This window comes from Lutra lutra, chromosome 7 (genome assembly GCF_902655055.1).
Source record: "Lutra lutra chromosome 7, mLutLut1.2, whole genome shotgun sequence".
Taxonomy (NCBI): domain Eukaryota; kingdom Metazoa; phylum Chordata; class Mammalia; order Carnivora; family Mustelidae; genus Lutra; species Lutra lutra.
In genome coordinates this window covers 3,664,909-3,681,063 of record NC_062284.1, presented here as the reverse complement: position 1 = coordinate 3,681,063, position 16,155 = coordinate 3,664,909, and the positions used below count along the sequence as shown (strand labels likewise).

General features: G+C 47.7%; 2 protein-coding genes across 10 annotated transcripts in view; one reads left to right on the top strand and one right to left on the bottom strand.

Annotated features, from left to right (window-relative positions):
* LOC125103737 (basic proline-rich protein-like) overlaps positions 1-15,167 on the bottom strand; it is a 33,049-nt gene extending 17,882 nt beyond the window's left edge. The window contains exons 1-2 of the mRNA XM_047735566.1: positions 12,972-15,167; positions 12,190-12,289 (exon numbers count right to left, since the gene is read on the bottom strand). The gene's annotated coding sequence lies outside the window, so the exon portion shown is untranslated. The remainder of the gene's footprint in view (positions 1-12,189; positions 12,290-12,971) is intronic.
* Positions 1-16,155, top strand: part of TM6SF1 (transmembrane 6 superfamily member 1) — a 29,690-nt gene that overhangs the window by 11,341 nt on the left and 2,194 nt on the right. For 2 of the 9 annotated variants that reach the window (XM_047735556.1, XM_047735562.1), the window contains 7 exons: positions 672-775; positions 2,345-2,427; positions 3,046-3,167; positions 4,907-5,011; positions 6,935-7,027; positions 7,216-7,335; positions 15,166-15,374. In XM_047735556.1, the coding sequence (XP_047591512.1) occupies positions 672-775; positions 2,345-2,427; positions 3,046-3,167; positions 4,907-5,011; positions 6,935-7,027; positions 7,216-7,335; positions 15,166-15,357 (819 nt within the window). In that variant the 3' untranslated portion in view covers positions 15,358-15,374. The other 7 variants (XM_047735559.1, XM_047735557.1, XM_047735558.1 and 4 more) reach the window with 7 other exon arrangements.

The window sequence follows — 16,155 nt, the reverse complement described above, 5'->3', positions numbered from 1 at the left end:
CCTCCTGCGAGTCGGACTGTGACTTTCTGCGAGCCGTCTGGAGGAGGGAAACGTAGCGCATGCCATAATCTCATGTTGATAAAATTAATTTCTCAGAAGTGTGGCTTTTGATGGTATGCTGCATGCTGATGCTTGCCAGGTGACCTTAGGCCGGTCCTACCCCTCGGAGCCCTGTTTTCTCGTGCGTAGAGTGGGCGGAGTTGTGTGTGTCCCGTAGGATGGCTGGGAAGGTTGAGGGTGGTGGGTGCCCGTCTGTCTGTCTGTCTGAGAGCCCAGGTGCGGAGCAGCCTCAGCCCCACGAGCCTGGGGATCGGCACGCGGGGCAGCTGGTGGCTGGGCGGGCAGGGTCCTCTCTGCAGCCCCTCCGGCCAGAGCCATGCGCCTGGTCACAGATCTGACTCAGCCTCGTGAGTTAGCTGTGCCACCCTGGTTGCCCGTGATGTCACCTGCCTTGTGTCACCGCCCACGCGTGTCACCCAATGCATCAGATGATGGCCAGGCAGGCTCTTCAGCAATAGCAGCTTCAGGGTGAAGTTTGGGATTCGGCCTCAGTTTGTCTCCGCGGACAAACACAAGCCAGCTCCCTGCTCCGCTCTCCTCGGAGCCCGGGCCGGTGTGTGCGGGGCAGTCTGTGTCCGACTGAAAGCCGACCCCTTTGACTCTCTCCTTAGGGTGAGCCGTATCTGAACACGGCGTACGGGCACATGATCTGCTACTGGGACGGCTCCGCTCATTATCTGATGTATCTGGTGATGGTGGCGGCCATCGCTTGGGAGTAAGTCCGTCCGTCTGCTTGTGTGTCCGTGTCAGCTTAGCCGCCGAGACGCGCTTGTGTAAGGAAACCACAGGTGGGGCAAAGGCACGAACAGGTACCCAGGAATGGGGAGATGTGCTCCAGGGACACAGGCTAGATGGGAGTCAACACAAGGTCTTTCCTTGGCACCGCTGCCTTTGAACATGTCCCTTTGTACGATCCCCAGCCATAGGGACAGCTTGGGCAGACCCTTCCGCTTCTGACTGTTGTCTTGTAAGGACAGTCTCGTCTCCAGTGGGCTCCTCACATGTTCATGCACGTGGGGCTGAGGCACAAGGGCAATCTTACGTGAGGATTTCTGGTTTCTGGGGATCCGTGCCCTCAGTTGTGATATGTCAGGCCTGTCGTGTGGGGCACGGAGGTGCGCTCTCCGGAGACCCCGGCCCAGGACACTGCATGCACAGAGCCCTCACGTGAGCGGTGCTCTCACTGGCTGAATTTGTGGGACTTCCCTGCCCGTGGTGGCATGCCCACTGCTGCTTTCTGCTGGCGTCCCTGTCCCCAAGAACGTGTACCCTTTGGGACAGGATCCTCTTAAGCCTGGCCACCTTCCCAGGCCTCCCCATGGCTCCAGGTTGGAGAAAACGATGGATTCTTGCCCAGACAAGGTGGAAATTCACCTCGACCCACCGCCTGCCCCGAGCCTCTGCGCCCTGAGTCATGAGCCCAGGGACAGCTCTAGTCATTCTGGGACTCTTCCAGGTCCTATCCTGTCTCTTCATGAACATTCCCAAGCCTCCAGGGCGCACATCAGGTATTTCTGAGAATGCCTGGGCTCTGCTTGGAGGCGGCCGGGAGTGGGTTGGGGCTTCTCTGGGTCCGTTAATCTCTGCTGGGAAGGTTTTCGCCGGTCCTGCTGACAATCCCAGCCGTTGTGCACTGGCCTCTTGGGAAGCAGCAGCCCTTGGCTTGGGGCGTGGGGAAGGGCAGAAAGCGCAGTGTGGCCCATCTGCCCCCCTCCAGAGAATCTCCCTGCGGTCTCTCATCGCCCCTTATGGAGTGGGGATGAGCAGGGGTACCAGCCGGAAGAGCTTCTGGCCACCCTCACCTGTGAGGATTCGGGGCCTGTGCCCGCCGCTCCGTTAGGACACAGGCTGGACGGCCCTGAACCCTTCATCCTTCTGACACCAGGGAAAGTCCACTTAACATCCTGTTACTCATACTTACAATACCTTAAAGCATGGGTCCAGTTTCCTTTCTGTCTCAAACCTTCTTTTTCCTTCCCTGCCGTGAGCTTCACAGGACACAGTGAAACGCAGGCCTCCCTGGACTGTGACTGACCTGTTGTAGTTTAACAGGTGATCGGGGTAGAAGTGTACTTCCTATTCAAAAGGACACAAATAGGGTTCTGTCGTATCACAGATGGGGATGAAATTTGACCAGTAGGGCCCCTTAGGGTTGACATGACTATCGGTTCAGTAAGCTGAGGTTCGCACACTTTACTAGTTAGGGTAATGCTAATCACGTGGGTCATCTTTCGCTAATTGTATCCTAACTCGAGTGCACTAAGCCAATATTTTTTCGTTGCAGGGAAAGTTATAGAACCATTGGCCTCTATTGGGTTGGATCTATTATCATGAGCATTGTCGTTTTTGTGCCGGGAAACATTGTGGGTAAGAAACTTCACCTTAAAATTCATTCTGCTCTTCTGAAACAATGTTCATAGACAGAGAAACTGCCTTGGTCGTTACTCCAAGCCTACCAGATAGCGGTATGCCGAATTCTTCCTTTTCCCCTCTGTCATCTCACCTTTTAAGAAATGCTTTTGAGCAACTTTCAGAAGTGAACACTGATCGACGAGACCATCAGCGACTCCTGAAATTTAGGATTTAGAGGGGGTATTTGTGTCTGTGGCTCCCTGCAGTGAGCAAATATTTCTCATTTTTTTATCATATGTAACTCTTTGACACATTCAATAAATGTATTTTATTTAGTATTAAGAGTATTAAGGCTCTCAAAAGCTACCGTGAAAGAGGTTATCGTTTATGTGTGTAAACAATCAGGGCATTATATTAAATATTCTTTAAAAAATACGGTGGCTAGGACATGCTGGTAATGAGCACCTTGTAGTTTTAAATTGACATGTTTTATTTGGTCTCATAAAGAATATTGCCTGGTCCACAGCACAGTGTTAAAGTTACTTGAGATGAGTGTCCTGAATGTTACTCGTGTTTAGAGATGCTTTTTGGCAAATTTTGGACTTTGACTTTTTCTTTCTTTCTTTTAAATAGGGAAGTATGGAGCCCGCATTTGTCCTGCTTTTATCTTAAGCATACCGTATACTTGTCTTCCTGTCTGGGCTGGTTTCAGAATCTATAATCAGCCATCAGAAAGTTATAATTATCCCTCAAAGGTGATTTTATTATGTTAACTGTAACCTGTTCCCAAACTCACGGGGCTCGCTGACATCTTCTGGCTACTGGCTCAAACCGTTCCTCTGCGCACTGGACCATCCGGGCCAGTCCATTTGACGGTGCTGATTCTGTGCACTGTTCACACCTCAGTTACAGTGGCAGAGATGGTCTGTTTCTGTCTGAACCCATCTGCTTCAGCTGGACGGTCTGGGCTTTCTGGAACTCCCTGTGCCACCTGTCACATTGGCTGTTCCCATCAGATCCTGCTTTAGTGCGTGGACTGTGTGGTTTGTCTGGGGCGCTTAAAGGCCTGGTGTTTAGGCCTCTGGGCACCCCTTGCAGAGAAGCCAGTGCCTTTACCGCCCCAAGGGGAGGCTGCAGGAGTCCTGCTGGGCAGGGCAGCACACACAGCCTCAGGGTCTAATTTACCAAGGGATCCAGGCATCCGGAGACTGGCTACAGGACGTCTTCTAAGACACTTCCCTTGCATTCATGGCTAAGGTGGACAAGGTGAAGCAACGCTGGCTGGGCAGGTACTCTGTTAAGGTCTTCACTTCTAAGCTAGTGACATCTAAGTTTCCTTTCCTCTTATAGGTATTAGATCATTAAGCAAGATCCATAAAGCAAAGTGAAACATGGAACGTGAATTACTAGCGATCTTCAGAACCTGATTATTCGGTTGACTGTAAGACTTAGTGGAGTTCATTAAATGCATTGTAATTTATAAAGCTCATTTGTAAACAATTAGACACCTGCTGTGCACACTCAGGGTGACACACTGACATCCTTTTGAGTAATCAGGTGGTTGTTAAACAGCAGGAAGTAGCCAGAGTCTTGGGCTCCACCACTTTTAAAAAAGTCTCCACATCAGTGTGTCAACACCACTCCTGCTGTGAGACACAGAAGACTGTTCAATATCATTTTGTAAATGTCCAAACACAGTGATGGCCAGGGAGAAATGGCCATCGCCACACAGCACGGACAGGAACATAAATCCACACTTGCTCCGTGAGGCAGTTTGGGGCTGTCATTAGCCTTAGCAAATTTCACCCCATTACCCAATAATCCCACGTCGAGGGCCCTGTCCTCGGACGGTCGTCAGAGAGATGCGGTCAAGATTTTCATACAGGATCGCTCATCATCACATGAATGGTGCAAATGCCCAGATGTCCGACAGTGAGAGAAGGACTGAAATACGGTGCTTCCGCGTGATACAACGTGTCAGGAGAGGTTTTAGTAACGTGGGAAGTCTTGTAAAATAGGTAGATGTTAAGTGTCAAAAGGACAAATACAAAATTGGTTATACATAAAGTCATAATTTTGTAAAAAAAATACACATAGATCAGATAGGTAAGTAGACGGATATCTCCAGAGAAACAGAGTGGCTCCTAATAATGTGCTGGGTTTATGGTTGACCTTTTTAAATGAATATATCTTACACTGATAATCACAAAACTGTTACTGCAAGAAAAAAACAAAAAACAAAAAAACCATTCATAGAGCGCAAAGGGCCCTTCAAGACAGCCCGGCCCCATGTCCTCATTTCACATGAGCAGAGCAGAAGCAGAGAGGAGGCGGGACACGATTTTCCTAGGTTGGGCGGCCGGTGGTTTATGACACGAATCACCCATCCAGAGAATTCTCTCCCCGTCTAGCACCAGACCGCTTCCGCATCCGTGGATCTCTGATGCTTCTCTGGCGCTCGGGGCCTGCTCATTGGTACAAACTCTTGTTTTAGGTCATTCACGAAGCCCAAGCAAAGGACCTCATGAGAAGACCATTGGATTTAATGCTGGTCGTGTGTCTCCTCCTCGCAACTGGATTTTGTCTGTTTAGAGGACTGGTAAGCGGCACAGATCACAGGAACGTTAAAGAAAACATATATTTAATCAGGAGTCCTAGTGCCCCGACAAAGCCCGGCCAGGCTTGCTGCCGCTCTCCCACCCGCCAGGTCGACCCCCAGCCTTCCTCCCTCGGGGGTGGGGGGCGCTGGGCTGCCACGTGCACCTCCTTTGCCTCCTTGCACTAAGCCCACCCAGAAGTCTCTTCCTTCCCCGATGTTAGGGTCCCTGAAAAATGAGCTCGTAGAATCTCATTCTTTTGGTTTCTTTGTTGTTTCTGCTTTAAATGTCATTGTCTTTGGGAAGGGTCGTTCCTGAAGTTGCCAGTGACACTGTGGCACAGAGCATGCCTCGTGTTCTCAGGGGTAGGGACAGGGTAGTGAGGCGGGGTCCAGAGCAAGGAGTTAGAGTCCTGGCTGTTTACCTGCTGTGTGGCCTTGGAAAAATAACTTAACCTCTCTGACCTCAGTTTCTTCTGCTGTAAAGTAATAGCACCTACCTTGCGGTGCCGGTTTGACGATTAAATGAGAGAACAAACATCAAACACTTAACAGAGGTCCTTAGATGCGGTAAGTGTTGGCCACATAGGGTTACTAGTTACGATCTTTATTGATGGACGGTCCTTCGCAATGCCGAGTACCATGATTTGTTCTTAGAGGAAACGAATTCCAGTGGCCAGCATCATAGGAGTAATTATACTCCGTTTCGGTGACAGTGACTGCTCTCAGCCTGCTGGCTTGCACAGCAAGTGTGAGGCGAGTGGCAAGTGTGAGCTGATGTACCTGACCCACTGTCTTGGGGTCCTTGAACCATACACTCTGTGCGGCTGGCTGGGCTCAGAGCAAGAAGCTCTGGTCTCCAGCAGTAGATCATCAGAAATTTCCCGGAGTCGAGTCAGCTAATGGGAGGAGTGGCACAGGGAAGGGATGTAAAGGAGAAGGCAGAGCCGGAGGGTTTGCTCAGAATACAGAGCAGTAAAACTGTTCCGTTTTTCTTAACTAATCTCCATGCCCAACATGGGGTTTGAACCCAGGCCCCCAAGATCAGCAGTCACTCGTGCTACCAACGGAGCCAGCCAGGCAACCTTAAAACTGTTCCTTGGTTAGTTTGTGTCCCAAAGAGAAGAGAACAGCAACAACAAAAACGAGCCCCGGCTGTATCCCTGCAGAGCCGTGTCCGCTCCTCTGTGCACAAGGAAGATGTGGGCATGGGGGCGGGACTTTTGCAGATGGGCTTTTCTGCCTGGACCTGTTTGTACCCATTCTGTCACTGGGCCGTGTTCCCAGATGTCATCTAGGCAGGACATTTATGACCAAGGACACGAGCGATGCAGGAGGGAGGTGACTCAGAGGGACCTGATGATGTGCCAGGGAGACTGTGTCTCTTCCGTGGCCAGGAGTCTGCTGTGACCAACTCTGCTCTGCTCTGTTCCCTCAAGGCAGACACGGGACGTGGCTTCGCACAGGACCCTGCTTTCGGCTCACCCTTTACTGCCCCCAGAGGCCATGTGCTCTGTGAGGCGCTGCAGAGCGCAGGAGGCTGTGTTTTAAATTCTGCAAAGCATAGTGAGAGGAGTTTGGGCTAGCAATGTCCTTTTCTTCCCGCACAGAACAGCTGGCTAGTTATTTCTTCCCGGGAAGAGTGAAACTGGTCATCTGGTGGGAGCGGTGTTTTGGCCAGTGGGAGTCTTGGCACTGAAGGAGCACCCAGGGATAGGGCATCACGTATTTCCTGCTCCACTTAACCTCTTCGTCTCTTCAGAGGAGATCTGCAGACCATTGCTTTTCTCTTCCCTCCTACTGATAAGCTTCTACCATATGCCATTAAAATGGCCTGTGGCTGAACCTGGAACCTTTAGCCGTCCCAGCTAACGCTGAGAATCCGATGTGATTGCAACTATGTAATGAATTTGTTTTTGTTCCCAGATTGCTTTGGATTGCCCGTCTGAGCTCTGCCGATTTTACACGCAATTTCAAGAGCCCTACCTAAAGGATCCCGCTGCTTATCCTAAAATCCAGGTCAAGTAGTTATGAAGCCCATGGTCTTTCTAAATGGGTGTTCTGTTCTTTAAGAATGGGAACATGGGGACCCATGTAGGAAACGGGAGTGAATATTCTCAGAGATAAAAACGTTCATCTTTTGTGCTTTTCATCAGGCGGGGCTGACTGTGAAGTTGCTGACGATGTTATTTCTCTGTTCAATGCAGATGCTGGCGTATCTGTTCTACTCTGTCCCTTACTTCGTGATTGCGCTCTATGGCTTGGTGGTTCCGGGATGCTCCTGGATGCCTGACGTCACGTTGATGCACGCCGGAGGTCTAGCTCAGGTACTAAACATACGCTCTGTCCACAATGTCCGCTGCGGGTCTGGCTGTCCTTGTTGGGAATCTGAGAAACATCTCTGCTTGGTGTTTCCAGGGGGTGGGAAGCAGGTCCTAGACTTGTCCCCTTTGGTTCCCCAGTGCCTTGGGAGGCGTTTCTGCATATGCATTTCATTCAGATCGCGCTATAACCATGTAGCAGTGTGTCACCCGCTGTACAGGTAAGGAAGCTGAGGCCCAGGGAGGTTAGCGATCTGTCCCAGGTCACACGCCCAGCAAGGGGCCCTGCTGGTTCCCTGGGGTGGTTTCCCTGTCTCTGAACACCATGGCTACTAACAAGAACGGAGAGCTGTCACCTTGTAGGTGTCTATCTCACACCAAAGATGTCAGAATTCTGTTGTGCTACCCTGCACTGAGCCAGGGAAACCGGGTTGGAGAACATTCTGCTCCCAGTCATGCCTCTCTTCCCCCACTACTCAGTCCAGCCCCTGGCCTCTTAGCACAGAACACTTAGTGGGCGTTCAGTGAATGCTTACTTCATTGAACTGGAAATAAAATTATCTATGGAGGTGCATTCTTACTCAAAGTACATTTTTACAAGCTAACAGTTGGCAAGACAAACTGATCTTATGAACAGGGAAGAAAATTATTCAGTAATTTTATCTTCACCCCCTCTCACTATAAATAAAAAAGAAACAAATGAATCTACCTTGTAAAGTCACTCTTGCATCTTGCTCTTTTCAAGCAGAACAAGGCTCATCTGGAAAGTGTCAGTCATAGTCCTGGTATGGGACGGCAGCACGATGCCCTGGTGTTTACAGGCTGGAAAACAGCTGTGGCAGTCGGGGGTTAACACTTTGAGCTAAATCCTTCTTGTCTGAGGTAATTCTCAATTACAGAATTAGAATATTAGTATCAAAAAAGTTGGTACAGCATCTGGAAGTAAGGGTTCCTGTCCTTTCCTTGAAGGACTTAAGACGGAAGAGAACTACTATTTGCTCTTTGCAGGCCTCGGAATAGCGGATTCCTCAGGCCAGTATCTTTCAATACCAACTCTAAGCTGACTTTTAAAAAACTTTATTTATTTGGGAGAGAGAGAGAGTGAGCGAGCACAAGCAGGGAGAGTGGCGGGCAGAGGGAGAAGCAGGCTCCCCATTGAGCAAGGAGCCTGATGCAGGACTTGATCCCGAGACCCTAGGATCATGACCTGAGCTGAAGGCAGATGCTTAACTGACTGAGCCACCGAGGCACCCCTATAAGCTGACTTTTAATTTTCTGTCTTTAGGCCAAGTTGTTCCCAGCCTCCTAGACCGAATCCTAAACTCAGTCTTTTCACTTGGCTGTCTTGGAGTTAGTGTCTAAAATAGCACTCCTGACCTTCCCTACGCCTTATCCTCCACGTCCCCCATCCCTGCAAACAGCCTTTGCCATGCCCTCACCCCTACGTGTAGCACGTTGCTAGGTCCAGTTAGCTCTGTCTCCGGAGTAATTGCACACCCGCTGCTTACAGCTTCTGGCCCTGCAGTGGTCCGTCCTGCAGTGGTCCGTGCGCGCGTCTGCTTACTTCGTGGAGGCAGAGCAGGCTAAGTGTTCTGCTCACTTGTCTGGGTGAGGCCAGGCTGTGTGCTCTCCTGGCATAGCAAATACTCAGTGGCTTAGCACAGTGAAGTCTGCCTTCTTGCTTGGGCAAAGGGCATGGGGGGTATTTTCAGGAGCCAGGCCTGGCATCAACATGAGTGCAAGGGAAGCAGATCCTGTGGTCTTCCCGTGCGCCCCAGGAGGCCTGGAGTGACAAACACAGCACAAGCCCTGCAGTTCTGTTTGGTTTTCAAAGCCTCACTTAGAGATAAGAAAGCAGAGGCTCAGGGCAGCTTGTTACTTGCCTGGGGTCATAGTTACTAAATGGCAGAATAGGGATCTGGAATCCTGTCTGACCCCATTGCCCAGGTTTTTCTCCACCCGTATCCTTCCTCTCATGCAGACGTTAGCCATGGTGGAGTCCTACCCATCGGCACAAAGCCAGACCTTGTATGGGCACGGGGGAGCCGGAGAGTCCCCGGGGCTGGGAGGCAGGAACGTAGGAGCGGGGCTGCGAGTGCCGGGCAAGGCCAGGGTAGGTCGGGGTAGGCCGGGGTATGTGGGGAGAGCGCTTAGGAGCTGCGGCAGGTCACAGGGGGAAGTAAACCTTGGCTTCTGCCTTCCTGGCTTCATTCTCCTGCGCCGCCCAGGAGAGAGGGGCTCCCACCAGCCTCACTCTTACCGGTCCCTTCCTCGAGATAAGCTTGCTCAGAGTTGACAGTCACGGTCCCTCTCCAAGCCTGGGGACCTGTGTCTGCCCCGTAGCAGGCCCGGCTGCAGAACCCGGACTATCCCCGTCGAGGAGGCTAACAAGAGTGAGGCCACTGTTGGACCCAGTCAGGTGGACAGGGGGCAGTCAGGAGGCTTGGGAAGGTCACACCTTGGGGGCCTGGGGGTGTGCTTGAAGTGACAGCACTAAGACGAACCCGGGACTGTAGCTGCTGGTGAGGGCTAGGCTTGCAGCCAGGCCGGCAGCTCTGGCCCAGCGCTCCTGGGAAGGCCAGGGGGCCAGCAGACAGCTCTGGGCAGCAGCACTAGCGGCTTCAGCCAGAGCCCCGGCCTCGCAGGAACTCTTTGGCTTGTCCACCACAGCCCAGTGCCACAAGGTAGCCGGAGGCTACAGACTAGATTCTACAAGTGCCAGGAGCGGGTTTCTCCCCACCCAGAAATGGCGTCGTCTGAGAACTGGGTGTCTGATCGTCCCGACTCTGCGCTGGGCCTTAGTATCTAGCTATAGTATCTAGCTACTCCAGAGTTAGCCAAAGGAAAAGTTATAAATCACCCTGGAAACAAAGTGCCCACAATGAGAATGTTCCGTAACTGGTTTTCTGCCTAGCCAATACTTGCTTACAAAACGAGTTCTTGTCTTGTGAGGGCATCTGATACACTGATCACAGAAAACACCCTCCATAACCCACCTCGCATCCCTCGCCTACTAAAACTGCCGCATTCCTCGTTTAGAAGCTCTATGCACTCACGATCCCACTAATTTTATCAAAGTTTGCATTTCTTGAAAGGCCTAGTGGACTCCTAAGACTCTGATTTAATAGGAAAAAAAGTGAAAAATTTCTAGATCAGTACAAGTCAGTGGAAAAAACATGTGAAGTCCTTACAGGGTCCCTGATTTCAGATCCTATACGGATCTGTAAAATCTGCAGTCTTTAAAAATCAAAAACATAGGGCGCCTGGGTGGCTCAGTTGGTTAAGCGACTGCCTTTGGCTCAGGTCATGATCCTGGAGTCCCGGGATCGAGTCCCGCATCAGGCTCCCAGCTACATGGGGAGTCTGCTTCTCCCTCTGACCTTCTCCTCGCTCATGCTCTCTCTCACTGTCTCTCTCTCAAATAAATAAATAAAATGTTAAAAAAAAAAAATCAAAAACATAAATCAAAAAGTAAAAGAAACAGCACCTGGGTGGCTCAGTGGGTTAAAGCCTCTGCCTTCAGTCAGGTCATGATCCCAGGGTCCTGGGATTGAGCCCCGAAATACGGCTCTCTGCTCAGCAGGAAGCCTGCCTCTCCCTCTCTCTCTGCCTACTTGTGATCTCTCTCTCTCTCTGTCAAATAAATAAATAAAATCTTTAAAAAAAGTAAAATAATCAAATTAAATTAAAACCAGGTCACATTTTTATACCAAAGAACCAGTGGGGACTTATTCATAACTCAAGTGTCTTTTCCTATAAAATTCTTATTGTAGGATTGAAGTTCAAGTCTAGTTTGAAAAGTATTCCAGGTTGCTTAGATCCACTTATTATTAGTACCTTCTAGCAACTGAAGAGTTTTTCTCTGCTAAAATATCACTGAGCATTAGAAGAAAACAATCTAGTCAGTATGGTTAAGAGCACAATCTCTGGAGAGACTGTGTCGTGTCTCAGCCTGTCCTTGGGGAGCTTGTGACCTTGGCCACCTTGGATTCCTCTGCTGTGAAAGTGAGGATAATATAGGAGCTTTCTGCTAAAACTGCTGGGAGGGGACTGAATGAGGGCCTCTGTGTACAAGGCTTAGAGCAGGGCCTGGCACAGAAGGCGCTGTGGGTCTTTGTTGCTGTTCTCATCGTTGGTTTAAGATTCCCAACAGAAGTCTGGAGAGGAAGTGCGTTGTGTTGCTCAAAGACTCATTCATCTGAAGCCATGTGTAACAGATATTATTACCTAAAGATCAGAGGGACTGGGAAAAAGATTTGGGATGGACTCCCAGTGGATTTTGGCAGGGAGCCTACCGCCCGTCCAGTAATACCCACAGCCCTGGAAGCAGGAACAGTCCCGCCTTGGGTGGGGAGGTGCCCCTTCCCACTCGCAGTTCAGACTCTCGCACTCCCTGGCTACAGCGGGTGCTGTGTCCTTTCTCACAAACGGGTCTAGAAGCTTATCTGTGGAGAATCTGGTTGCAGAGTTGACCCTACTGAAGGGGAATTTTATGTTTTTCCCTTATGGAAACCATTAGGAAAAACCTGAAAGATTTCAGAAGAACATGGATAATTGGGAATACTAATGCAAATTCTAATTTAATAGTTTACTTCAGTGTAATTCATTAGTAAACATCTTTATTTAGCATTAAGATTAGAGACAGACCGTCTTGAATTAGTCAAAAGGTCAGCAAGGGGATCTAAAATAGAAGAGCCCACCTGAGTTGTCAGCAAAGGAGAATTCCAGATCATGATTCTCTTGGCATTGTCCTAAGCACTCCACAAAGATCAGCTCATTGAGTGGGCATAGCAACCCCTATGAGGTAGGCTCCATTATTATCCGACTTTTCTAGATGAGGAAGCCAAAAAGGTTACATACCTAACCCAAGGTCATGCTGCTGGTGGAGCTGGGATCGGACACTGGCCGTCTGCTTCAGATGCAGTGTTCTTAACCCCTGGAATGTGCTGCTCAGAAAACCCTAAAAAATGACATAGTTCTGGATTAACTATTCATATTTGTATCAGCCAAATAGCCTGGCTGCTGTCCCAGGGCTCACATCAGTTTTGGCCTAGGATACTTATGTGGACACAGGGTAACTTTCACCTCTCCTTTCGCATCAAGATCATGACTTTTAGTCATCCTTTCCATGTTGTCTGTAAATATAAGAAAAGGGAGTTATTAAAATTTAACCATTCTTTGCCTTTTTTTTTTTTTTTTTGCCTCATTTTCCATTCAAATCATCCACTAATAAAAGGATCAAAGCCTATCTTTGAAATTTACTTGAAGTGAAAGCAGGTTTAGAACAGCAAGAAAGACTAGGGGCTCAATGTCACATCACTGAATTTGGCAGAAATGTCTGGGCTCCACAAGTTGTACCTGTGAGCCTGGGTGACAACTCAGCCGCATGGAGCCCAGAGCCAGCGGGTGCCAGGCTGAGCTCTCGGCCCTGCCGTCCGTAGGCCTCGTGTGCTGGGAGCAGCATAACACGGGATGCCTGTGCAGGCCCTTAGCAGCTGTGTGCTCGGGGAGGAAACCGTTCTCCGGGGAGATGGAGGTTTTTCTGAAACTTCGCAACTCTGGAAAGGGGACAGCACAGGTGTTGGAAGGAAGCAGTGGTTGGGGGGCTTACTCAGCGGGAGGTGTGGCCACTGTAAACACACCTGTTAGAGCTGCAGGCAGTGCCAGAAACTGCGGGATACGGGCCCCAGGCTTCTCACCTGCAGCCACCTCTCCGCATAAGGAACGTAGATCTGTACCCCTCGGTTAATAATTCTGGAGAAGACAGGCCTACCGAAATAGGTATAAAAATAGAGAAGTGCTTTGTAGAACCTTTTTGTATTTTGACAGTCACAAGACCATTGTTGTTTAATGTTTATTGATCTCTAACAATGCGAGAGGCGCCACACGAAACATTAGACACGGTACCTGCCCGGTGGGCTTACAATCTAATCTAAGGACATGATCATTTTGTAACGTTGCCATGATTTTGCGGTTTTTGAAAATGAGGTATTAACTGCACTGGGGAGTGCAGGAAAAGAGCCTACGGAATTCACTGACTTCTTATGCAGGTTTCCTTATGCAAGGAGGCATGATTGCTCCTATTAATCTCTGAAAGGATGGTTGGCATTTCCCCAAACCTGGTTATTTCTGTCATGTGTACAAGCGTCTTTAAAGACAGAGACACCAAACCCACATTTCTGAAGATCAAGATTCATATCTGGTCTCTAGTCCAGAAGTTTGGTTATATTATTCAGAAAAACACTGTTACTCAAAAGAGGCCCTAGGGAAAAACAGCAACAGGGGCCAAACTCCTGGTCTGTGTTCCTAGAACCGCCCAAGAGCGGCTTCTCAGGGCAGCCTCTCCAGTGCCCTTAACTTGCAAGGTCTTTTGTCTTCAGAGGCTGGAGGTGGAATGCTTACCATCTGCTGGGTGCTGTCTGGGCATCTGCCTGGGGGACGTGTGTTTGGGGGCCGAGCCCTCCCAGAGCCTCCTGGGTCACAACGCAGGGGTGGACAGTTTCTGTGTTGGTCCTTGGTAACACACCACACTAATTTCTTATCTCCAGAGAGTAGCAAAACTGTACTGTGAGGTCCCTAGAATGTACCAGTAATTTGTAAAAATGTAGCCTGTTAAAGTACCCGTCACTGATAGAAATCCATACACATGCCACCGATGAACGCGTGTCTTTTTCTTCCCATGATAAAGTCAGGTGCTAAGGAGCACTTTTATCTGTGAACCACTTAGCAGAACAGACTGATCTCATACGGAAGGAAGTGTAAGGTAACTTGTATGTATGTGAAGCAAATTATTTAGTTTTTCATTCTTATTATTCTTCTGTGACTTCTTTGGATTATAATATCTTCTCTCTTCACTTTGTTCCTGATGAACTAATAATCCATCACTTGGATATATTTAATTTCCAATCCTTTATTCACATACAGTTTAGATTTCAGTGAGATATGAAAACGCAGAGTCCAGGGTTACATTTTGTAACAATACGAGAACCCTGAGAAATCCTCACTGGACGCCTTTTCTGATACAGTTTTCCCCTGTGCTTACGAAAAGTATCAAAAAAGATACATCCTGAATGCATGTTATAACAAGTATGGACGGACCAACCGGAAGCTCTATCTCAGATGATGCTGACCGGGACTGGTTTTACTTCTAAATAGACTAGACTTCAACTTGAAAAGGTTGCTGGCAGGTACAGTTACCATTTTATAAAGAGCAACCACAGTCCTACTCCCATCCAAGTTGGTGACAACCCTACATACTAGTATTTTTAAAGTTGCATAAAAAACCAATGCTTGAAGAAACCAACAAAAAATATATAACAAAGGGCTCTGAGCTCTTGTTGCAAGGAACAGGTCAAAGACTGATTTATGACACCAAGGTCCTCAGTGCTTCTCTTTAAATAGTTGTATTAAAAATATTTCCACTTTGTAAACTCTGTACTTTCTTCATCTTTATTGGAACACATTTAGTAAGCCACAAGTGACGGCCTATATAGATCTCCAGAATGCAAATCAGAAAAAAAACAAAAACAAAAACACCGAGATTTTGCTCAATTTTTCTTTTAAACTGAGCCACTGGTGCTTGGTACGGGGCACTGGATGGGTGAATAAACAGCGGCATGATAAAGCCTCGCTAAGGAAGGTTTACTTTATTTGAACAGTTATGTTAAGACTGGCCCTAAATTTAATGAAATCCTGAAGACTATGGATTGCTTGAGTACTGGTTTCGAGGGCACAGGAAGCAGGGTCTGAATGAATCACCCAGAACACATTGTGAATCCAACTGAACACAGAATTCATGCTTACCTCCCCCCCCTCCTTTTTTTTTAAATGCAACAGGCTCAGTTTTCTCACATCGGTGCTTCTCTTCATGCTAGAACTGCTTATGTCTACAGAGTCCCCGAAGAAGCGAAAACCCTTTTTCTAGCATTAAACATAGCATATGGAGTTCTTCCTCAGCTCTTGGCCTATCGTTGTATCTACAAACCAGAGTTCTTTATAAAAACAAAGGCAGATGAAAAAGTTGAATAAAAATATTATTTCATGTTCTTCCTCTCTAGATTACTGACTTTTGTTATCCTGATACTGTTATATTGTCCCATTTCACTCCCTTCTCATACAGGGATACTTAAGAATACATAAATTCTTGTTCTGCACTGTATGTGAGCTCTCATATGGTTTTGTGTGGGTAAAATTTTCTTTCTTTGAAGGAAAAGTGAAGTTGAGAAACGGTTTGCTTAAAGAAATATATTCAAAATTATCTGTGAATAAACTTGACCATCTATTTCCATATTGTTTGCACATATTAAATATAACTGTAAACAATTACAATTAAGCTCCTACAATAGTGAGAATGAAAATGAAACTATTCAAAAGTGAATATGGCCTACGCATATTAAAAAATTCAAAACAACAAATACATACTGGAGAGATACTTTTTGCATATAAGACATATATGCATCATTATTAACCTCAATATAACAAGCAAATCATCACAGTATTTTAAAATGTTAATTGAAAATGTTTTCCCAAGGAAAGTCTATTATATTCACTGCTGTTTTAAAAAATTGCTTTTAGTAAAATTTTTTTGTGAGCCTAAATAGCTAAGGAGAGATTGATAACTTTATCATTACTCTTAATGAATACTGGTTTTATCGGTGACTGGAAATATTTCTATTGTATTTCTGTGTATATTTTTAATAAATTTTTTTGGCCTTTTATGAAAACAAATCTTATTAAACTGGAAACATTTTGTATTTTTTTTTTTTCAGAAACAGTTTTGTAGTCTCTAGGGTTTTTATTTTAAAAATCTGTCAGTTACGTGTTCCA